Source organism: Polyodon spathula, chromosome 3 (assembly GCF_017654505.1).
Source record: "Polyodon spathula isolate WHYD16114869_AA chromosome 3, ASM1765450v1, whole genome shotgun sequence".
Lineage (NCBI taxonomy): Eukaryota > Metazoa > Chordata > Actinopteri > Acipenseriformes > Polyodontidae > Polyodon > Polyodon spathula.
In genome coordinates, this window is record NC_054536.1 from 6,285,853 (window position 1) to 6,311,234 (window position 25,382).

The 25,382-nt window shown below is 37.4% G+C and overlaps 1 protein-coding gene across 3 annotated transcripts in view; it reads left to right on the forward strand.

The window, feature by feature from the left end:
* Nucleotides 1-3,865: 3,865 nt before the first annotated feature.
* The window catches only part of LOC121311140 (integrin beta-1-like), a 29,262-nt gene continuing 7,745 nt past the window's right edge, over nt 3,866-25,382 (forward strand). The window contains exons 1-11 of one of the 3 annotated variants that reach the window (XM_041243875.1): nt 3,866-4,268; nt 5,582-5,675; nt 18,705-18,771; nt 19,503-19,588; nt 20,098-20,308; nt 20,621-20,791; nt 22,508-22,746; nt 23,141-23,296; nt 23,710-23,805; nt 24,749-24,838; nt 25,193-25,333. In XM_041243875.1, the coding sequence (XP_041099809.1) occupies nt 18,705-18,771; nt 19,503-19,588; nt 20,098-20,308; nt 20,621-20,791; nt 22,508-22,746; nt 23,141-23,296; nt 23,710-23,805; nt 24,749-24,838; nt 25,193-25,333 (1,257 nt within the window). In that variant the 5' untranslated portion in view covers nt 3,866-4,268; nt 5,582-5,675. The remainder of the gene's footprint in view (nt 4,269-5,581; nt 5,676-18,704; nt 18,772-19,502; nt 19,589-20,097; nt 20,309-20,620; nt 20,792-22,507; nt 22,747-23,140; nt 23,297-23,709; nt 23,806-24,748; nt 24,839-25,192; nt 25,334-25,382) is intronic. The other 2 variants (XM_041243874.1, XM_041243876.1) reach the window with 2 other exon arrangements.

Consider the following 25,382-nt stretch of genomic DNA (forward strand, 5'->3'; position numbering starts at 1 on the left):
GACACCAGGAATACAACTGAACCCAAATGACCTCCCTCCGGAATCAATTAAACACAGAGCACAACCAGGCTGGGAGCATCTCTCCATTTACATACATCATTCATTTAAAAATCACAAAATTAGGACTGGTAAAATGAAAAAAGGACTCAAATAGAAGCCATCAATGAAATATGCTGCACTCTTGAAACTAATATATTTTGTTCTGTTTTAGTCTTACTCTAGTTTTCAAGTCGATTGTACAGTTAGTCAAGTAGCTCCAGTTTTGTTTAACACATTCAAATTAATGTACATTATTCATTAGATAACATGCAAACCTCAGCTTCACAACAAGCAGAATCATACTCATTTTAAAACACATCATTCGTGCAGCATTACAAGTTCAACCCATTTTCTTTAACCCAAGACCTTTATAGCTCAGAACTTACAGTATATTATAAGAGCCACAGTAATGTAATACTGAATGTGCTTTCTCTTTCTCGCCATCAACACATGAAGTCTACAACCTGTTAGATTTACAAAACAAACCTAGAGTTAAAAAAACAAAAGACCAACGATACCTCAATATCTCACACAACACAGACAGACAGACAGACATAAAGACACACAGACATTCAGACAGACACACAAGCGGACCGACACACAGGCAGGTAGACAGGCAGGCAGGCAGGCAGACAGACAGACAGACAGACAGACAGACAGACAGACACACAGACACACAGACAGACAGAGACACACACACACACACAGACACAAACACACACACAGACAGACAGACAGGCAGGCAGGCAGGCAGACAAACAGACAGACACAAAGCACAGGAGTGCTTTATTTTCTGCCCTCCTTGTCCAGTGACCTGTGGTTTGATATGTGTCCACAATCTGGAAACAACAGAAGGGGTCACACATATTGACCAGCTGCATATCTGTGTGCATCTCCAGATTCCAGCATCGGACCAGCTCTGGCAGGCTGGACTTCAGTCAAAAAATGTTTTTTCTGCCAATACCTGTCATCATTTGAAGCCATGATTCTCAAACAATGTTACTACCTGAGCAGACACTACTGATGATCAATGAATTAACTGGAGAAATGCCTTAACTGGCTTCTTGACTGTATTATCATTTAAAAAATGAGAGTTGTTACCATATTTAATGTTTGATCCTTTAATTTTTTGGAATAGTGTATTTAAGCATTTATTTAAAAAAAAAAGACATGCCATTCTTTTCTTTGGTGTTTGCTTGAAAAGCTCCAACTAGGCTCCTTTGTCCTCACGGTAGTTGTAATGTGTTTGGTCCTGGCAAGGGAGGGGTGTCAGGGGCTCCTTTTAATAGCAAGACACTCCTACCAGCCACTCAAGGAACCCCAGCCGACCAATCCCCAGCAGCGATTCCTTGTAAGCAAACACAGACCTCGCATCAGGCCTGCAAGCACAGGTATGTGCCTGAGAAGCCCGTGTCTGAACGCTGTCCCTGTTACTGGGCTCAGTACAGTCTATAGTAAAATATGTTCCCAATGTTAGCACCTGGTTTTGGCCCAACTTTTTTTTATACACCACCTTGTTTTTCACTCCCATTTTGCTCAGGCTGCATCTTTCTCCTTTCCAATATTATAAATGTCATGTGTAAGCATAAATTCAGGCAATCAACAGCACACAGCAGTCCACCCCCATTATAACATGTTCTAACTGTTCTCCTACAGTACAGTATGTGTTGTTTTCTGTGCTGCCATTATGGCAGGGCAGGCTTTTGACACAGAGGCAAGTGTTGTTCCAGACAGAATGTGGTTGATGTTATTTTGCAGATTAAGATATAAAGTAATCTGAGTCACAGGAGGGGCAAGGGAAGAAATCTGCATTGTGCCAAACCATGGAGAGTGGATTTCTAATAAAGTGGCAGGAGTGTGTGTGTGCATTTACAGAATTGCATTGGAAGCGAGTTCTCACAGGAAACAGCTGGCAAGCAATGGTAAAATTAGTCTGAGCGCTAACATGTTAAATTAAAGGACTAGTAATTTATTAAATATACATTTTGCTCATTTGCAGATACAAACTGGCTTGCCTAGTTTCATCTATTTTTACAACCTTCTCAAGTTCGGCTGGTGATCAGTCTCAGGTTGAGGTGCTGATTGTATTTTGCTTGTATTTTCAGGTGAACTATTGGCCACACTACAACGCCCTTTTCCAGTAGGAAGAAGCAAGCATCTCTTGAGCGTGGGCCAGGACTCATTAGAGGCGATACAAAAGCATAGCTTGGAAATGCATGAGTAAACACAGCAAAGACCAGGGAAGTATGGTAAGCACATTAATAAACATGGCAAACCAGGGTAAACTGTGGTAAATGCAGAGTGTAACCAAAAGAAAAAAACATGTTAAACCTCAAAAACAAAATACCAAGGTAAACTTCGAAAAGGGTACAGAACATACATTTATACAAGTTGAAAACACGAGTGGAGTACCATGATTGAAAAGAGGTAGAGCTAACTGGGGCAACAGAAGTCAGGGAATGTAAATCCAATCTAAATTAGGATTCCCTACACTACACTACACTGAAAAACATCAAATCCTCCACAAAATGAAAAATGAGTGCATCAGCAAAACTACAACTTTCATAAATTCCTAGAATGACAATATTAGCCAATCTAATTTTGAACGAGGGTTTTGAACGAGGGTTTCAATTGAATACCTTAATGCGGCAGCATCTTCTGTTGCACTTTTTTTCTTTCTCAGAACACTTTTTCATGAAGTACCCTTCATTGCCTATGATCGGCCTCTGCTTGTGTAGTGTATGAAACCACTGTTAAATGCCAAACCCAGGTCTCTACAAAATCAAAGAGGGTACATCCAACATATACTGGGACTCTATAAACACAGGCTTTCACTCAGTGCTTAAGGAGTGTGGTTCAATGTGCACTAATAATATGCTTGAACACTGGCTTCCTGCACTGTCTGGATTTTTTTAATTTTATTTAGATTTTTATTGGATCAGAAGTCAAGAAAAAAGCAAAACAGAAAATAGAGACAAAATAGTTTCATACAATAGACATCTGTTGTAACATAAAATTATCATGGACATAAAGTCTATGTATAATTATAATTATACATAGACTTTATAGCTTTTGCATATATTATAGGTCTTAATGGCTTTTTTGATATTAGATTTATTTTTTTTATTATACTAACATATTGTTCCATTTCTTTTGAGAACATGAAAAAAAAAGTGTTTTTTGGAGAGTAAATGTGCATTTATGGATATGGAATTTTGGCCAACAAGAGATTTACCAGAAAGATTTCATTTTGGTCTGTTTTCAAATATTTCATTATTCCAAATAAAATGCATCCCAAATTTTATTTTATTTTATTATTTATCTTTTTATAGTTGGTTAGGTCAATCCAAAAAAATATTTGAGTAACTACAACAAATGAGTCATAGTTTCAGAGTAAATATTGCAGAAGGAGCAGCTAAGGTGAATGTCAGGTTTTATTTTATTTTTTTTAGGTTGTATTTAACTGGGTAACATTTATGGATAATCCTGTATGACATCTCCTTAACCTTGTTGTATTTATTACAGTGTCCAGGAGTCTTCCCAGTTAATACTTACAAAATTGCAATTCCAGTATGCAACAGCAGAGGGAACAGAGATACTGTCACTTTGAATAAGAGACCTGATCTCTTTATTGCTATTCTTTTTTATTATGAAGAAGGTAATCATGTCCTATAAATATATCATTTGGTTCTAAAGATGGCAAAGGGCAAAAGCACCTTTGGTTGCACTCTGTAAAAGCATTCTCACAGCACATGGGTCTTGCATTGTCTGGATCTCAGCTGAGAAATTTCAGGCGTGAAGTGTTCGGCATTTCCTGTGGGGGCGGATCGAAGGAGGGCAGAATGGCTGCTGACTGTAGCGCTTTTCAATCATTTTGACTCGGGGAACAGAGAGCCACATTTGGACTGAAGGGTGCAGTAACCCTGTGCTCACTGTTTTTCTGTGTATCGGGGGCGTTTGAACAGTGTTTAAACTGGTCCATCAAATAATGTGGTTTTAGTCAATTTTATAGACAGTTCAGCGGTTTGTTATGGTAAAGACTAAGTGAAGACTCAAGAGCACGGTGCTATTAGGGCTGTGTAGCTGTTGCCGAGAACAGGCCGGTTGGAGGTTTTTTTTTTTTTTTTTTTAATAAGTAACAGGAGCACGGTACTGTCTCAGACATATCCGATTTATGCGGCTTTGAAGAACAACAAACAGCGTTACTTAATTGTAAATAACACGCAAAGGTAATGAACTGATTTTACTTTTTAGTTATTTCTGTATTTGTGTTATGTCTGTATTATGAAAAAAATTGTAAATACATCCAAAGCAGTTAATATTGTTAAACTTTCCACAAGAAGGATGTCATGTTTATTTGTTGTGTAAACTCTTTGAATAAACAGCATTCACAGGTATTAAACTAACTGAGCAACGCTACTGCTCGATCACACAGAGCCTGCTGTGCAAAAAGAAAAAAGGTCCCGGGTGGTTATTTTTGGGTGGGGTGGAGAGCGAACTGGAAAACGGGAGATTTCAATTCCTGAAGTTTTTTTTTTTTTTCCTGTTTATTACTGTTAACGCGACGTGTATGAAATGTAACCAACTCTAAAGCGGCTACTGTGGGTGGATAGGACGCGGTGAATCTTTTGTTTCGCTGCTCGAGGCATGTTTTGGGACCAGGCCCAGATTCCAGAACGACTCCGTAAAAAATGGAAAAACCTAATAGCTGTCTCCTTATTTAGAAATCCAGTGTTGTGCCGTAATTCGCGTCGCTCATCTTATAACATACTTTCTATTTAAAAATGAACTCCGTGTCAACTTCAGGAAAGGATTCAGGAATGCTATGGTTAAAATCAAAGTAACTGGTCGTAGTCGTTGTTATAATGACCCGAAGACTATAGTTTTTTTTTTTTTTTTTTTGCCAGTATTTTCCTTTGTCCAAAAGCCATGACGACACCACATGCCCATTAAGAAACCCTTTTTTTCTATTTTGCCTAGTTTCCTCAATGTTTTATTTAGGGAGTGTCACTGAGAAGCCCCGGGGCATGCTTTTTTAATAGGCAGAACAGGAGTGGTAAACTTCTTCACACAAGGAACTTGCGTGTATAAAACCAGACACACTGCACTCAGATATAAACAAACACAATTTATTTAACTATTGGAGCTAGACAACGTTTTGAATTAACTTATTTGGCAGGTCAGAACAACGTTAAAACTTAATCGTGGGTTATTGAACATACATTATTGAAAATATTGTATTTGTTTCTTTGTCTTTTTATAATTTAATATCTGTAACCTCACACTACTACTGCAATACATTATTATTATTATTATTGTTGTTGTTGTTGTTGTTATTACCTGTAGGAGGTTCTAAGTAAGGTTAATTAAAGTTAAGATTCATGTTTTCATATTGTGGACCCTCACACTGAATTTTGAAAAAGGGATAAAAATAGTGCATTCTGGCACATTGTTGCATGTTTTAAGCATGTTCTAGACTAGTGGTTTGCTTGTAGTGTCTGACAAAGTACTCCATTAGTACAATGAAGGAACTTTATTTCAGAACTGCTCACAACAAGGCAAGATCAACAAGAAGAAAAATGGACTTTAGACTCAACAAGGCCCCTGCAGTACAAGAGTGGCTGGAAAAATAACTGGTATTTGCTAAGAAAATCAATGAATTACTCTAATGCAAAATATTCTTTTTCACTCAACTTAAATATATCCCTACTGATTTAAATGACACACTTTATACAGAGCAGTGTGCAAAACTGTGGGACCAACCCACTAAAAAATTCTTTGGAAGTTATAAACAAACTGGAATGTAAGCAGAGCCTGCATTCTAGAGAAGTTGAGTGCAATATGGAACAATGTAGTAAACATACATATATAATGCACAATAGTTTAAATATTGTCATTCAGAGATTGTCCTTTATACTTAATTTGTATATTGGTACTGAAGTTGTTCATAAATAAGTTGGTACTCATCAGTTTAGTTGCTTATTACTCTTGTTGCATACTGTAATGGGCATCTTGATGACATATTTAGCTGGTGCCTTTATTCAAGGTGACCCATCAATTTAATAATTACTGATTATTTATTTTTGCTTCAGTCTCAAATAACTCAAGGTATTTAAATTACACAGACGATAATATTTGTCATGTTGGATTTATACAACACACAGGGAATTAAGGCTTAGGCTATTTGAATATGAACAGAATGAAGAAAAAAGGTTTGCTGTATAGAGAGCAAGTAGCTGAAGCTGCTTCTGAAGAAAATAAATCTTACTGTTAACAGTAAAACAAACAAAAAATTAAAAAAAAAAACACTGTAGTTTAATGTAAATGTTTGATTTGCATCAAATATAAATTGAGAGACCTTACAAGAGACTCAAGTACTGATTGGTGCCAAAGGTAGCTGGTCTTTCGTAATAATAAATCAAAAGAAATATTTATAACAATTTGTGAATTTAACAAAGACAGTAGACTTCAAATATGTTGTTCAATTTCTCCATCTTTGTTTGTGGACCCTGCTGGGGTTGAATCCACAGACCTACTGAGGAGAGAACTAAAAAAAGAACTAATCGTTTGGATTAGATTTATATCCTGAGTTAACTTTGCACTTCTGTCTTGGTATACTTGCATTTTTACTTTTGTGTAAGCATATGTGCAGCACCTTAAGAGTACAGTAACATGAATAACAGCAGCATCTTATCACCCAGAATTCCCCTGGAAAATGCAGTGCAGTCAGGAGTTCACCTCCACACCAGCCTGGGAACCACCACGGACAAGAGGGCTGTTAAACTTTGTTTCAGCGCCTCTACGCCTATGACATTTGAAGCTTGCTCCATAGGATATTAATGGCCCATAGAAAAGCATTTTAAAAAGTCAGATTCAGGTTTTGGCTGAATTGTTGAATGGAGAACTAATTTCAATTAACAAGTCCGCACAGGTTTAAAAATCTTTGCACTGGCTTTCATATACAGTCTTCCCGTTTGTACATAAAAGCTCAAGGGCACATAATTTTTAGAGAAAGGCAGTCAGGACTTGCAAATAGTTGCAAGTACAAGCGAGTGTACATTTTGCATTTATTTTAGTCTCATAACATGTTTGCCAACATGTTATGAGACTAGACCTTGTAAGCACACTTTTTGCTTCACAGCTTCAGGTTATGTATTTTGTCCCACTATACACTTGTAAGGGTTCTTTTTCATTGAAGGCCTGGGCTATTGTCTATTGAGAACATGCGTTGTTTTGGTGGAAATATTTATTTGAATCTGTGCTTGTGCAGCAACAATCGGGAAAGAGAATGCAATTAATTTACCCTTTTGCTGTAGCAATGAGTGGACTTTTCCCATATATTGGTCTAGTAAATAGTCTTAATTTTCTACGGCACAGGGTTTAACATTATGTAGATAATAGCCAAGATTTTTTTTTAAGATATTTTTTTTACCTCGTATGCATTGCATTGTCAAAAGCTTCTTCTGTTTTAATTCCAGAGGTAAGCGAATGTGGTTTTTAACCATGCAATATTACCTCTTTAGGCTGTTCATTTGAAATCTGAATGACTGTCTACTTGTAGGGTATTTTGTGTGTTTGTGACATCCTGCTTCTTCCTTACACATTTTATGAAGCTCTTTCTTCATTGTGATATATCTGAAGCTTTACAATAAAGCTTCCTTCAGGAGCCCAATGGTGATGTGTTTATTGTGTTGTGTTCCTGTACAGTCAGCCTGATGGGGGTGGGGGGCTACTGTACATCCCATTCTCCCCCAGTTAGTTTAGTCACAGGGTCTGTGGGTTGACTGCCAAGCACACCCCTTCGTTTCCTGTATGATGATTCATGAGGAATCCAGGACTGGCGTTCATGTTTCATCAGGAATTTCATACTAAAAGGGCAAAGTGCATTTAAAATGTACTGGCTATTGTGTCATCAGTTCCTGTTTGGAGCAAATTTGTGGCAAAGCTTGTTGCTGTGGGTTCAGACGTGTTACACAGTGCTTTGTACTTCCTTGAAAGGTGCATCTCCCTCCTCTTAAATACCATCCAAACCTCTCAGAGCAAGAGAGAACAGGCTTATGAGCCCAGGATATACAGTAGCTTACTGTGTGTGTGTGTGTGTGTAGTAGTCAGTTTCCAGAGCTGATATTCTTGTGTGTTAGCAGGGTTGGACCAATTCCTGTTTTTTCTTTTTTTCAATTCCAATTCCTTTTACATTTCCAATTCCTTCAAAGCAATTGGAATTTACATTGTTAAGGCATAATAAGAGTCGTGATTGGTTTCAAATGAAATCAGTTGAACAGTTTAATTGATTAACATGTTAACAGTAGCTAGTAATTGTTTATGGTTTCTCAGTAGTAGCTGGTTCGGTAGTGATTTAATTCCACTGGAAACCACAGGCTCAGCATTCTTTTTATTTTTTGTGTGATTTACCAAGGGACTCGATTCCTTAAGGGCTTGCATTCTAAGGAGTTGTTTAACTTTTTTAAACACCCAAAGCGGTATCCTGTAACTAATGCCTAGGTGTGGCTCTCATTGTTTTAATCGTTTTCTAACAGTGTGCCCAGTGGGTGTATTGTGCATTGACATAAGCCGCAAAAGGTTAGTGGTTGACTACATGGCACTTTCTCCTTTTTCCACAGCTTAATACATAACCCTTTAATTTCCGCTATTGTGTGTGTTTGTTGCTGAATGCAAAATGGCTTTCACTCAACCGAGTAGGATGGTGTTGGTTATTTCTAATTGTAGTCATTTTCGTGTTTCATTCATATGGATCTATTATCTATTGTGAACTGTGATAAATGCAGCTTGTTCAATCTACTGTAATGTAGTTAACTTCTCATTAATTCAGCCAGTGCAAACTCCCCAATCTATGTGGTTTAGACACAGTGAAAACGTGAAGTGTGTAGTTAACCAGAGGAGTATAATTCTAAATCTTTCCCATTTATTTAAAAATGGGACAATTTTATTTAAGAATTCCAATATATATTCTGAATTTGTTCCAGTGATTCTAGGTTAATGCACCCAGTTACTATTGACAGTTTGATTCTATTTGAATGCCTGGTATTCCAGCTTCACCAGTTATATGTTACAGAGAACACCACGGTGACCCCCTGTAAACTTTAAAGAACCCGGCAGAGGGTAAACAAACCCTGAAAGTGAGTGAAGCAAGACTGTTTATGCGTCCAGAAGGACACGTCATTATTTGATGGTATTCAGTTGTCTTGTCGTGTGATTTACACTCTTGCAGGTCTATCCAGAACCCTTTTCAAACCAGTCTTGATGAGACCTCACTAAGGTATTGTTTCTGTTTAGGAATTACTTCAATTAAAGTAATCGACGAACTGTCAATGTTATGCTTGCTCGGAAATGTAATTGAAGTGAAAGGGCAATAAGTCATGCCAGCTGTATACAGTAGATTTGATTTGAAAAGATTACAGCAGTCTTCCAGGGCTATAGTATACTGTAGCTGTATTATCTGAAGTCACTCGGATTACCAAGAAAGATAACTTATTTACACTTTATATGCATTTTTTTTTTAAATCTTAATTGAATGGATATAAGTAATTTATGTAGATTTGATCATGGGTTTTCACATGTGTGCCTGTTGGGTATTGGTGGTGTATAAGCTGAAGCACTTTTTTTCAGTAAAATATTTAGTAGACAGTGATCCCTGGGCAGTGAGACTGTAACAGTAGCACAGATGTGAAGTATGTGTGCTTCTTATGTTTTTTCACAGCTTGTCTGTAACACACAAGCCTCCTAATTGGCTTGGCACCACAGTGATGGATTTGGCCAGAAGAAATGCAGCATCATAAACACGATGGCTGACAAAGTGATTGGAGCACAGTCTCTTTGTTGATGCAGTTTTGGATGGCATTAGCATTTTATTGAGTTGTTATATATATATATACACACACACACACACACACACACACACACACACACACACACACACACACACAATATTAGGTGTTTCACTCTTTTTTTTATAGATAGATATAATAAATGTGTGTGTGTAATACACACATTTTTGTAACTGGATTAAACTTCATGGGACATTTTAGCCCGCCTATATTCACTAGCCAAGTGACTTTTTATTTAATTATTTAAGAAAAGGTGTATCATGGTAGTATAGAGCTGTAAGTTTGCATGCTTTCGTATGTATTCCCCTGAAAAAAACCCTCAACTCCTGCAGCCACTTATTATGCTGTCGCTGCCAGGACAAATGCTTTTATATTTCTGTCAAAATGAGGTCCTGCATCAATCCACCCATCCAGTGAGTGATTTTTTTCTTCCAATAAAATTGTGCATTATGGGGATACAGTACCTGTTAATTTTTAAGGTAGCATCCTATAGCAAAGATATTGTTGCCCACAGGGGGTTAGAGTCAGTTTCCAGTGTGTGTTTCAGCTGCTCACGACTTTATTGTGCACCCATTAGCTGGTGTACAATAAACCAGTTTGGTGACATGCATAGCGCAACCTGTGTTTGACCAGCTGCTCACATCAGTTAATTTTGACATTTACTACACTTTGATATTTGGTTTGCTGTATATAGACAGTCTTGGTATGTGGCCAAGGACCAAAAAAAAAAAAAAAAAAGCAGGTTGTTGCAAGAGATGCATGGAAACGGTTCTGCAAGTACAATAGCTGACATTGCAGCTGAGCTGGTGTTCTGCGATTCAGTGTTATGCTAAAATTCAGTAACATGGAAACATACTTACATACACACTAAATATGGTATATATTTTGGGTTTTAAAGGAGTTCTTGTTAAGGGGGAAGTAGCTTTTCTACTGTATCTTTTCTACTCCTGCAAGGATGCATTCTGTACTGTGTCCCTGTACTGACATAGATATACAGTACTACAGGAATGTAAGTTGTATTATCCCAGCAGAAATTCAATAGTAAAGACTGTAGACAAGATTTGTGATAACTGTTGTTTACCGTGGAGAGGCCATTTACAATGGAAATGCCATTTTTTTCTCCAAGTATAGTACATTTGATGCAGTAAGCATCAGAATGCGTGCGATACCTTTCTGAAAATAATTTGACCTTGGTGGCGAGGACTTCTAGCGTTCACGTTGTTAACCAAAAATATTATCGAAGGAGAATGTGTAGCGTGGAATATTCCATTGCTGGAAAAATATTAAGAGCATCTTAATGTGTGTCTGTTTATGGTAACAACGTTTTGAAGAAGCCTGTTATTGTCGTAATTTAAATAATGCGGTGTTGGATTATTAGGAAAGGAAGGAAATGATATGATTGAGAGATTTTTTTTCTTTCTTTACGTTTTAACTGGAAATTGTGAATAGACTCTACACGGAAGGTACTTGGTTTCAAAAGCATGTGTTTGGTGTTATGTTTGTGGAGATGGCTGAGTCAGGTATGCAAATATTTCAAAGGTCTCTGGGTTGGATTTGTTTGGTCGGGTTCGGATCGGGTTTTAAATTTAGGCCCGAGCAGACCTGTATTTGTTATCGTACATCTTACTGTGGGTAGTTTACCCATAGCTGACTATTGGAACAGTACATTGTGGCTATACTATAACAATATAGAAATAAATATAAAACATAAATCTAAAGGTACAGACTGAGTGCGTGGATGCCATTTAAACAGGCTAGTCCGGGTGCATCAGACAGGACAATATTAGACATGCTTGTCTGACGGTTCTCTAATGGAGCTCATGCCGTCTGACTCCTTGTACTGTGATTACAGCTCAGCTCGCCGCATGGCAGCTGGTGAATGAAATGACTGATTAATCATTAATATAGACACAGGTGATGAAAGGATTACTCTGCCTTGTCAAGGCCTGGCTAAAGTACGGCAGTGTGACTGCTCTCAACACTTCACAGGACCTGGACAACAAGCCTGCAAGTGACACAGCCTGAACTTGTTAGATTCCAGCTCTGCCAGTGGAAGCTGCTGTACTGGAGTCTGCATGCAGTGTTAAGAGTACTAAATCTTTTGGTGTTACTACACAATTAAAGTTCTGGGTTACCCCATGAAATTCACTTTACATCTGTTTAGGTGTTTTTTTTTTTTTTTTTTTTTTTAAATCAACTAAACCATTCTGCTTAGATGAGGGCCCTAGGGATGTTTTGTTTTTGTCACCAAAACACATTTCTAGTTAAATAGGTGTTGCCACACTTTTTTTTTGTAAAACATTAAAGTGGTGTTTGAAGTTGTAACTGAGGTGTAATATATTGTGCAGTATCCAGGTTCTAAAGCATACACCCTCAGACAACCCTTAGCAAACTACAGTCCTTGCACATCAGGCTACCCAGCAGAAATCTGTGACAATCCATGACTACAGTTTAGCTGAAGCTGACAGATGGAAAGAAGATGCTCAGCAGGCAGTTTACTGAAACATAACTGAAGTGTTTGTTGCCATAACTCTGAAAGTACAACTGTGTGCCCAGGTGCATGGTTTTGCAAACTTTTTTTGTGCTTGCAGATGGATCCGTTCAAAGTGGGTCACATGTGCATTTCATAAGTAATCGCTTGAACGTGGAAGGCAAACATAATTTGTTATAAATTCTGTAGTTATGAGTTAGTTCCGACTTTTTGGCTCCAGACGCCAATATATATATATATATATATATATATATATATATATATATATATATATATATATATATATATATATATATATATATATATATATATGTATGTGTGTGTGTGTGTGTTTTTGAGAACTTTTTTCTACTGTGAAAACAAAGATAGCAGTTTAGGAGGGTGTAACCCTTATTGGCAAGATAATGGGGAGTGTGCTTTATAATAAAAGCTAATCATTAACTAGTGCACCAGAGTGCCATTTCGAACCATGCTTATCAGTACTCTAAATGTGGTACAAATAATTTATTGTACTTCTAGAAAAGGTAGATATGTTGCATGTGGTTGGGCTAGTTTCAAACATTCTTCACACCTCTAGAATCGGAGAATCTTTTATGTGCTTTCCCATAGCTGAATGTACAGTGCATGTACTGTTCTGTACGTCATCTTTAATTATGTGCATTCCCGTAGCTGATTGCACAGTGTATATATATACTGTTCTGTACACTTAATTATGTGCGTTCCTGTAGCCTGAATGCACAGTACACATACCGTTCTGTCTATATTTGGAATAAAACGGGCAAGGTTACATCTGTCAGCTGTAGTTGTAATTTGTTTTGAGCTCAAATGAAATACAACCCTATTTCTCTACTGGATAGTTTTTAAATGTCTGGTTGTTCCACTTGTCCCACTGAATGGATAACACACAGTAGCAGATTGAAATGAGCTGCAAGATGTCCTAATATAGTAGGCCGATGGTTTATGTTCTTAACAGTACAGAGCAGCATAGAGTGCAGAGGATGTGTTTATTGTCCTTTGTTCGTTTAGAGAGGCTGTTTAATATTCTCCTCCTCTTTCCCTCGCCCCACAGTGCTGCTTGATGCTTCTATTAAAGAACCATTATGCTGTCGGCTCGCTTCAATTCATTTTATACTGGGAACGTGTTGAAGAGAATAGAGAGTGGTATGTGGGTGATTTTCTGCTTTCCATTAGCAGTCCTGGGGGGGGGCAGTGCAAGGTTACGTTGTTTGCAGCTTTCTTTTATGTTAGACTTCCAGTGTCCCACGGTACATTCAGACCCCTTTGTGGTGTGTGTAAGATACATACTTCTGTATGAAGTATCTAGTACGCCTCGATTCAATTGTGTGTTTTAACCCTGTTAATGTAAGGTAGTATAGTTTATAATTCTATTGATTCCACAAGCCGTCTGTAAATGTGAACAGTACATTATTTGGGAACCAGGAACACAGTTTGAGAGATTTACTGTATATACAGTAAGAGTAGGTCTGTCATAAAACCTTTCAGTAATTTTCTACTGCGTCAGTTATTTTTGTTATGCGCCTGTAGTGTATACAGTAAGCAACCAGATCTCTGACACAAAGCACCTATAACATTAAATGTTGATTTTACTTCTACAAACACTACTACATGTATTGCTTTTGTTTTCCTGGAGATTTACTCATCATTTTCAGATTAATACTGGTCTGTTGTTTTTTAAAGTTGGCTTGTTTTTTACTGGTTCAGTACCAGTAATGTCCTTTAGTTGTACAAAGAAATATCCAAAACCAGAAAAACATCAATTATACATTTCACCATTTAAATGTACTCCAGTTATAAAGGTGTATGCACTCTCCCACTTAAATGGCCTCAGGATATAGCGCTACTTTTTGGCTGATGAGCAGTTAACGGAAACGAGTAATCAAGAGGAGAGGAGAGGTAGGGGTAGGGGTAGGGGTGAGTTATTGAGAGGAGGCCAGTAATCCCCATATATGGGAACAGATCCACTGTGCTCTTCTGTCTGTAATGCAGGGCAGGGCTTGCCCAGATCTTCCTAAAGATTCCATCCCAGAGGAATGTTTGGGTGTTCAGAACCTTTGTAGCCATGCATTACTGTGTGTGCCCTTACTCTGACTGATAAACACTGTTGTGATTTTGCAGTTTGGCTGTCTAAAGAAGGTATTCTGTTTATCATTAGTCACACTCTGGTGGGCAGTATGTAAAGGAAAATGTGATCCAAGCAAATGGGAATTGCCTGAAAGTGGACCTGCTTTACAGTACTTTACTGTGAAATCTTTTTGACATGGCAAATCATTTACTCAAGTAAAACCTTAAGTTTTATTTAGACTTCATTATTCATTTATGTTGTGACTAAAAATATATGTATTACTTATTCAAGCGTTGTATGATTTGTTAACAACAAGTCAGTGTTTTTCCAGATGAATACAAAAATAAATCACTGTGCTACTGTTGGTATGCTTTAAATATTAAAATAGGCCACCATTTTGACCTCCCACTCCATATTCCCCATTTGCACGGCATGGTGCTTAACTGCACCACACAAGTTAAGAGCTGAAAGAAAGCAGCATTTATAGTAGGACACACCCTGAAGAGAACATGTGCTGTAGATGGTGTAAATAAACAGTATCAAGCATGTTCTTTGTTTCTTGTGAAATGTGTACTGTAGTGCAGTCTGAAACCTTAAGATTAAGGGATTGTTTGAGAGTTGTAAAATGTTGGAAAGGTTAAATATAGCATGGTGCTACTGCGATCTTACTGCATGTCATACAGAAACGAGATGCTTCTGTGTAGAACAGGCCAGGCTGCTGCTACACTATGAATGCGCCGATTATCCAATTGGCTGGCTGGCATATTTCCTGCAATTATGAGAGAGAGAACTGGATCTCTAATACATGAGCAAGTACAGAAACATGTGTGAAAACAGGAGTAATTGTAAGAGACCTGCTGTAATACAGTAAGCCTATAAGGGAACTTCCATATCCCAATATGAATGGAACACAGATACAGTAGACTGCAGATCACACAAGATAGCAGGCATCTAATCTGCACAATCGCATGTAGCCCTTGTTGCCAGGATGGTTATCAATATAGATCTAAAGAACCACAAGTTACTTCAAAAGAGGAGTTACAGTAAGTAACGTTCAACAGTGAATGTTCACGAACATTATACTGTACTTTAAATGTGAATTCCATTGTCTGCTAGCAAACAATACTACAGTACACTAAAAGATATCTGTGTGTGTGTGAAGCGTTATCTTAGGGATCTTTAAAGCGAATCGTCAGTAAGGTGCCCCCACCCAATCTAGTAATTATTAATTTCCTTTTATTATAAAGCAGTCATAATACGGTTGGATTGTAAAATGTAGGCTGCAAGTGAGGAGAGGGTGGTTAGCATGCAGACTTGTGTCTTCAGAGTTCAGTCAGCCAACTTTTACAGCATTCATCAGTAAGTGAAAGGGAAGGATTAAAACAACACCGTGCGAGGCAGGGAATGCAGAGGTGGTGTTAAACAAACTTGAACAAAGCATGTTTCTAAAAACCTGCTTCCCCATGAATGATGGGATTGAACCAAATGTTTTATCTGTTGATCTACAGCTGGGGCCAAAAGTTTTGCATCACCTACAGTTTTAGGATTTGAGTCTAATAATAATAAAACCAGCTCTCCTGATAAGGTTTCGGGTCTGGGAGTAACATGAGTAATCTCGGTTTTAAATACTGTACAATCTTTATTGGCAGTGGGCTAGGCATTAAAAAGAGCCTTTCATTTTAAGTGCAATTTTACTTTGAACTGCTGCACAAAAACTTAGTATTCAAATAAAATCGGAGCCAACAGCTATTCTTTGCTTTATTGACCACAGCCAATAAGACATTGAAGATAAGCACAGAAACAGGACTTATATTTTAACATTAAATTATTCAATTCGGTGAACATGTTAAAACATTTTAATATTATAGGCTCCTTTTTTTTAGCAGTTGCCGCTGACGATGGCTCCAGTTGGATTTATAGCGGGACTGAGGGGTTTATGTTAACCTGTGTAGCTCTGACTGTTTCCTATCCTTACTGTGATTGGCTGCGAAGACAACAGGGCTAGCCAGAGACTGGAAAATGTTTGTTGGGTTGTTTTTTGTTGTGTATAGTTTCCTAGTAACTGAAAACATTGTATTCTGGGAAATGTAGTTGTTAGTTTTAGAGGAGGCTGGAGGGGAAGCAAACAAGCTGTACAGTAAAATTGCTGTGCATATTTTTCCGCACGAAATTTAAATTTAGTGCTTATTTTGAATTTGTAATGCATACCTGCTGCTTTTACACAGCTCATCTGGACCGCTGAATAAAACCTACATGAATATCTTTATGTTTAACATCATGTAATCCAAAAAAAACTACAAAAGGATATTGCAAAAGTCTACCGGAAGCCGTAATAGTAGTGTTTCATGTTGGATCAAATTGTCACTTTTTTTTTTGTAGTCTTTATTCATTCTATTAAAAAATGTAATACTATTTATATTACATATAACAAACTTAGGGCTTCGGTTTTTATTTCTTAGGTGGAGTCTTTTTCGCTTTTTATGTACTGTATACTGAAATTATTTGATTACTTTCCAAATTTCTTCAGTCACAATGTGTACAGCAGCTCGACCTCGCTTCAATGGTACCTTTTTTCCTTTGCTGTCTTCCACGACAAAATTCTTCTAATAACTGGCATATTCTTCATGAGTTTGTTTGAGGGTTTTTTTAAAACATTTTTTATAAATACTCCCTATCAATCTGTAATATAGGTTTTAATCTTGCGAGTAAGAACAATGCTCAGTTTCTAATTGTAACATAATTTTAAATCTCGCAATCATGTTTACAGTCCTCCAATGGATTTTTTTTTTTGTCAGGTGTTTTATTGGTTAAAACCGAAAATCAGACCTACATACACAGTACCACCACCCCCCCCCCCCCAAAACTCTAACAAGTAACTGCTCTGTAACAAAGGTGATTTCAGTCAGTTGTAGTCTTTGTTCATTCTATAATCTTGCACTGCAGTAATTGCAATTAAAGGTGCTACAGTATATTACGGTACTCTTTTAGCCTTTTTTTTTGTATTTTTTTATTCTAATCCCACTTTTGCACATTCCTGTCTGGTTCCAACCATGTACAATGTTGATGAACATCTATATATCATCATCTAGTTTGTTCAAGGTAACTTCCTCAACATTACTTATTTTGCTTTCTTTTTTGTTTTTGTAAGCAGAACACATTTCACGCACCTCTTATATTGCTATACTTTTTGTTTTTGAGGACGTGCAGGATTAAATGCTTTCATTCGGTTTCCAGTCTTTCTTTCATAGATGTTGTACAGCCAATGGTAGCACATGTTCAAACTTCACTACTTTTTAAATACGAGTTTGAATTGGGTTACAGTCAAAGATATTGTAGTAAGATGGATACCATGCTGAGAGAGACCCACACCTTTGCAGGAAAAGTATTGAAACAAGAATTCAGGAAACTTGAAGCGTTTTTGTAAGGGACTCAAGTCAGAAATGTCTTAACTTCAATGTTAGAATACCGACTTGGAGATTTCTGGGTTCACACAGCACCTAAAAGGAAGCGCTGCACTGGCTTGGAACATATTTAAGTGTAATATTTATGAACTGTTCAACTTTGCATTTTGTTGTCTAATTTTATTAATACTTTGATCATCTAAGTTTAAAGAATACTTTTTTTCTTTTGGAAAGGTCAAACCCCACAGAGAAATATTAGAGCAGAGGTAATCAAAATGGCCATTGTTGCAAGCTTCAGACCTGTGTGCTGTAACACGACTCTCATAAATACACTTGGCAACTACTGTACAATGGAACACTTTCTTTTCTCTATCACATGTGCTGTACATCCACAAATAAAGAAAACAGCTCCCCAGAATGTGGTCCGCTTTTGCTAGAAAGACCCCTTCAGCACCTTGTGACTCTCCTGAGATTAGTTGGAGCGTTTTAACATGCCAAATTAAGTGTAATGTACTTCTATATAATTGAACAGCATGATAAAATAGTTGTCAAATGATCTACTTTACTACATTATACATCCCCGTAGTTGCTGCGTGTGTGCTGACTCCCGTCGGGACGGTGTTAGATTTAGTTTCATAGTGGTCGCATGAGGAATGAGTAAGTCGTCTTGAAATGGAACCCCTGCTGATTTTGGAATAATTTAACCCTTTGAGAGAGTTCTCAAACTACTGTGGTTCTGTTGGAATGCTTCCAGTGCAAGTGTGAAATCTGTTGGTACAGTTTTGTATTAAACATGACTGACTTCTAACTTTCATTTGTTTCTTTCTTTTCCTTTCTATTTTCAGATGGATTTAAAATCCTTTTTTATATGCATGCTACTGGGATGTTTGCAGTACAGTAATGCTCAACAAGGTAATTCTTATTCATTAATTTTACCTTTTTTTGAGGGGGGGGGGGGGTTGGTTTAAATGTTTTTTTTTATCTAATAAGGTCCGTGTTTATTCATAAAAGCATTGCAACTTTATTTCAAATACTGTAGGGTACCTTAATGTTGCACTGCCTCTTTGAATAGCCGTTTTATAATGCCAACTCTTACTGTACTAGAAACTTAAAATGTGTGCATATATGTTACAATGGAATCTGGCAGTGAATTAACAGGTGGTCAGTAGTGTCCATATTGTACAGTACATTACTAGTCTGTCTTTGAATTGACTACAACTGTGCTCTTTGTTTTGTTTGTCAGCAAGGCGCTGTTCAAAGTGTGAGCAGCCTAAAGATTGCAAACCTTGTATACAATTTAAGATTAAACTCTGTGTGTGTGTGTATATATATATATACGTGTGTGTGTGTATATATATGTGTGTGTGTGTGTGTGTGTGTGTGTATATATATATATATATATATATATATATATATATATATATATATAAAAATACACAATTTTTTTTCGTGATCCACCCATATCTTTTCTTATGTTAAACTGTGTAGTTATAGATGACCAAGACTGATGTCAGAATCAAATAATTGGTGTTGCTTAATGGCTGTAAAATAAATTATTGCAAAAAAAATAATAAAATAAACTAATGCAAAACTTGCTCAAGTGCCAATTATTATTATTTAATATTCTATTGATGTTTTTACAGATGGAAATGACTGTATCAAAGCCAATGCAAAGTCATGTGGGGAGTGTATACAAGTTGGTGCAAATTGTGGATGGTGTACTGAACCAGTAAGTGCCTTAAACGTTACGTTGCATCTAAATTGACTTGGTTGATTAAACCAGTCGAGGTTTTTTTTCTTATTGGTATCCATTCTGCCTCAAATGGCAGCAGTGGGTGAAGTTGTGTTGGCAGCATCTCTTGCAGTTCTCAACTGATATTTGTTTGTTTTTGGGGATGTGGGCCAGTCCAATGCAGTACCAATACTATCATATGTCTTTGCCTGTTCCTCGACAAGCTTTAAAAACAAGATGGATGTTGTAAATGCAAGTGTTCTGTGGTAAGGAAATTGGATTTCTGCCCCTTTCTAAAACGATTACATGATCTCCTCCTTATAAAAAAATATTGCACTTGAAAACAAATACGATCCCTTAAATTAAATTTTTTTTTTTTAAATTAATGTTAATTGGCTAAACATAGTAAAAAAAAAAAAAAGTATGAAAGAGAAAAAAAGCAGACATTCAAACCACTCCCAAGTTTCCTTATATAATTTTTCATTGCCTGTTTTTGTACCCTGTAGGATTTTTTAAAACAAGGAGAGCCAACCTCTGCAAGGTGTGATGTTCTTGAATCTCTCGAAAAACGGTGTAAAGAGATTGAAAACCCCAGAGGCAATAAAAAAGTGGTCCTGAACAAGGCAGTAACAAACCGCAATCACGGCACAGATGAACGGAAACCAGAAGATATCACGCAGATTCAGCCCCAGAAAATGGAATTAACCCTGCGATCAGGTAACTATATATGACACAAAATACGTACATTGCCATTAAAAGTTTCAAACATATCGGTGCTCTTCAGACCTGTCAACCATAGCTCCCAGTAGGGTAGTCGCATTGTTTCTGCAATACCTTGCTTTTTTGCAGAGATGTCAGTGCTGCTTGTCAGTCTAGGAGGTCTGTACAGTGTATTGCTGGCTATTCTATATTTGGGTGTCCCCACTACCATCCTGGTAGCAACACCTTATTTAAAAGTAAAAGGGGGGGGGGGGGGGGGGGGGTACAGGAGGTGTGTTAAACTCCAGAATGTTCATTTTCTCTTTACAGGTGAACCCCAGACTTTTGAACTGAAATTCAAAAGAGCGGAGGACTACCCCATTGATCTCTATTACCTTATGGATCTCTCATTCTCCATGAAGGATGATTTGGAAAATGTGAAGAATCTCGGAACTAATCTGATGCGTGAAATGCAAGACATTACTTCTGATTTTAGAATTGGTAAGAATTCATCAAGATCAGGCATGCTGAATGAATATGTATGTCCCAAACAAATCAAACCTAACGTATAACAGGGCATTTTGTCTGGTATTAAATTTGGCGGATTTGCTACCTTGGGATTTTGACGGGTTTTGAATTGCCATTTCTCGCTTAGCACGGCCACAAAGAGGAATGCAATGCAGCTCTGCATTTATACTTTCAACCCTTTTCAGTCTGTTTATTCAGCGCTTGTCAGGCGCATCAGGTCCGATTTATTTTCACACGTGCAGTTTGTTTTACACGCACTGTTTTAAAATGTTTCTTTTCAGAGTAAAACAGGTTTAAAAACGCATTGCATGGCAAAACGACAGTAGTACTGCGTCTCCAGCCAAGCCCCACCCCTTGTTCACTGTATTTCACATACCTCCTTGTAGATGTGCATACTGATAAATCCTCTCCTGATCACTCTTATCACTAAACTCCTCAATATTGTGGTCCAAGTCATTATTTTATTACTATAACATCTCAAAAAGCTCAGCAAATGTCTGATATTCTTTGAGCGCTGGATGCAGAAGCAGCTGTCTTCATTGTTTGTGTCCGTCGTTATCTCTGTGGTGCAGCTGCTAGCTCTCTTGCTCACACACCCCTTTTTTTCGGTTTCATTTGGCCATTGATGGTTTTATCTGCTTTTTCCAGAGAAAAAACGACTAGATACCTGTGCTTTGTCTTTTTAATGATGTCGGACAGGGTCTGACATCGGACTGGAAAGGGAAAATCAGAATGTCAGACCTGGTCCAACATAGGACTGCAAAGGGTTAATTCCAAAAAGGTTAAAATGTTTACTTAGTGAAATCTGTCTGCTAAAACAGTATAATATACTGTTCGTTATACAAGCATTCTAAATGTCATTGCAGTAACTTGGAGAACAAAAAAGGTCTTCTAATCAGTTAGACTAGCAATTGCTAGTAAAATCAGCTCTGTTTTATACTTTGCTGAACTAATTTTATTAACATTTTGTTTATGGACTTTGCGGTGCCTGCACGGTGGGTGTCTTTTAATATCTACAACGTATTGACAATAACATTTAATCATTTTGTTAGGCTTTCTAACAAGTCTGGCATAAACAGTTTTGGCTGTTAATTAAACCCTTGTTAAAAAATAAAATAAAAAAAACACAGTGCTTAACATAAAGTAACCCTACTGCAGTAACAGGCGCAGATTACAGTGCCTCTGGGTTTCTGATCGCACCAGATCAGTTCCAGATTTAAATCCTTTGATGGAAATGGGCGGTTGTTGTAATGTTTTCAAGTAAATGGGCTTTATCACTGCCATTCTCATGTCCACTTTGACATACAACACTATTTCCCTTCTTTCCGTGGTCTGCATACCAGTCTGCCAGAGGTGTATTTACAGCATGAAATGAATGCGAAAGAATATCCAGATTGATTTTATCTTTTTAAATTATTTACAATTTGACTCTGATACCACCTGCAGTGAATGCACGTCTTGGCCTTTAACTCGCAAGTATTTCCTGCCCAACTCGCGTGATAACTTGGGTAACTCGTAAAAGCTTGGAAACGCTGGGGTTCTGAGAGAATTCAGACCAATTCAAGTGCACTCGAGTTGGCGGTCCATGGAAATGAGGTACTAGTTTTTGAAAAGAAAACAGAAAACCGCTGCTATATAGCATGTACCATTGGCTCATTATAGGTCAGTAATGTATTATCTCGCTTTTAGGTTTCGGCTCCTTTGTGGAGAAAACTGTGATGCCCTACATCAGCACCACCCCAGCCAAGCTGCTGAACCCTTGCACCGGTGACCAAAACTGTACCAGCCCCTTCAGCTACAAAAATGTCCTCAAGCTCACCAACAATGGAAACCAGTTCAATACTCTTGTAGGACAGCAGCAGATTTCTGGAAACTTGGATTCTCCTGAAGGTGGTTTTGATGCCATAATGCAGGTTGCTGTCTGTGGTGTAAGTATGTCTTTCAGTGCTTCCTGATTATGGGGTAACTGGGAGAGGTAAAAGATTCAGTTAAACAAGTCAGTAAACACCACCGCCCCATCTGATAATCTCAATAATTTAAGCTTAATAGCAATCCCATGTTTCGTGACAACTGGATAAGCAGTTTTCCAGGTCTGTGGAGCAATCTGAAGTGTGACACATGCACGTATGTACGATCGCCTGCACTGTGTCTCCTTTTACAGGGGCTTTAATTTAAAGGTAAGAGCTGTATATCTCAGGGTGCTGACCATGGTAAGAAATGTTTCCGCATAGCATTGTGTGATTTGTGTTAACATGCAGAATCAGGAACAGCCTGAACAAGCAGATGGAGATATTCTCTAATTTTTGCATTTTTATTTTATAGGAGCATATTGGCTGGCGAAATGTCACCCGATTGTTGGTGTTCTCCACTGATGCGGGATTCCACTTTGCTGGAGATGGGAAACTGGGTGGAATAGTTCTGCCAAATGATGGAAAGTGCCATCTGGAAAATGGCATGTACACCATGAGTCATTACTATGTAAGCAATAAGAAGACATTCAGTAGCACAAAAAATAACACTGACAAGGTTTCTTTTTTGTGTTTTTTATAGAGAAAGGTTTCTGCGCCTGTCAAGTTTTATTTTTTAATCGGTACAAATCTGAACTGAGGGTTTCTTACATTTGCCGTTGCTCTTTCCCCCTTCTGTATATTAAACTTGGCTTTTTTAAATTGTAGTTACTACCTTGGGTTACACAACAGACTTTGGGCTTCATTTTCAAAGCTCTCTATGCAAAAAAAATAAAAATAAAGGCGGAAAAAGGTTTAAATTCTTCCTTCCAGAAAAAAAAAAAATCTAATTTACATTATTGAATGAATAGTTTTCAGAATCTTTTTGGGGGGGAAATTGCTCTTCTGTTATGCTGTTAATTTACATTAGACTCTGTTCTCCAGGACTATCCATCTATTGCCCACCTTGTACAGAAATTAAGTGACAACAACATCCAGACCATCTTTGCTGTGACAGAAGAATTCCAGCCTGTTTACAAGGTAAATTGACATTGTGCACAGACTCACTGTGAGTATTTGCTGTAAAAAACAAAAAAACTAAGACTATTACAGGATCATTTGGGTGCAGCCGCTACAGTATATCCTGTTTACAGTAAATCTGAACTTGCATGCATGATCTTTGGAAACAGGCTTCACTGAAGAATTGTTGGGTTTTGATCATCTGCAGCATCCTCTTTTGAATTAAAATGTTTCTGTCCTGACCTAGGGATGTGATTGTCACAGTAAAAAAAAAATAAAAATAAAAAAAATCACAGCAGTCACAACTAAAAATACACAATTTCATGGAATGGTCACAGCTATGAAGATTTGAACTTAAAACAAAAAATAGATTTATGTAATGTACTGTAATTTAGTATTTGTGCAAAGTAAACATATATTTAATGTATTTAATGTGTTTTCATAACACCCTCTTCAAGTCAAAAGTAAACATTAGGTTATTTTTTTAACAGTACCTTTAAAAATAAAATAAAATAAAATAAACCGTAACAGGAATATGCTTACCGTTTATTAACATGTATACCTTGTCCGATGTAAAGAAAAAAAATTGAGAATTGTACAATATCCTTTTTGTTAATGTCTATTTAAACAGCAGTGGTTTTGGTATTACAAGATGTACGTTAAAAGATTAGAAGGATCGTTCTGCATTTACATTTGACAGGTTAAGCACCTCGAATGGCTGCAAGAGCTGCAAATCGGGGTTCATGCTTCTGCAGAACTGTAAACCGTCCTCCCTTTAGGTTTTCATTTATCAAGTGTATGCAGTGGCACTGGAACAATTTTTAAAGTGGGGGTGCTGAAAGCCGTTGAACATCATGACCAAAAATTCTTGGTTTTTGGTAAATGATGTGTGATCTAGGCCTGTCAATGAATGTGAGAGATGTATTTCAGATATGAAGTTTGTATGTACGGCTTGTTTTTCTAGGAACTGAAGAATCTCATTCCGAAGTCTGCTGTAGGAACTCTCTCTTCCAACTCCAGCAATGTAATCAAGCTGATTATCGATGCTTATAATGTAAGTGAATGGTTCAGTCACAATTCTCATTGCTGTAATGGTGAGGAGTGGAGCTGAAGACATTACCCCCCTTGCCTTGCTTGATCTTATCTTGTACCCAGCCAGCCTCCTTTATGCGTGGATCTAAGCCTTAATGGGTAACCAGCCTTTAAAATCCGGTTTTATACACAAAGCAACCAAGAGACATTATTAGACTCGTGTGGTCTGTGAGACAGGAAGCCAGCATTGTCTATGTTTATGGGTTGTTTTGTGTTCTTTTGTTATGTATTTGTCAGTTTTTCTTGTAATATTAATTTTTTTTCTTTTAGGAACAGTGCATTTTATGCATTATGTAACTTTTTCTCTGTTTTGCAGTCTCTGTCTTCAGAGGTAATCCTTGAGAACAGCAAGCTTCCAGAGGGGGTGACCATTAACTATGTTTCACATTGCAAGAATGGGCTCGTCAACACTGGAGAAAACGGAAGAAAATGTTCCAACATTTCCATTGGAGATGAGGTAGGAAGAATTATTTAAAAAACATTCAAATTGAATTCAAGGTAGTTAT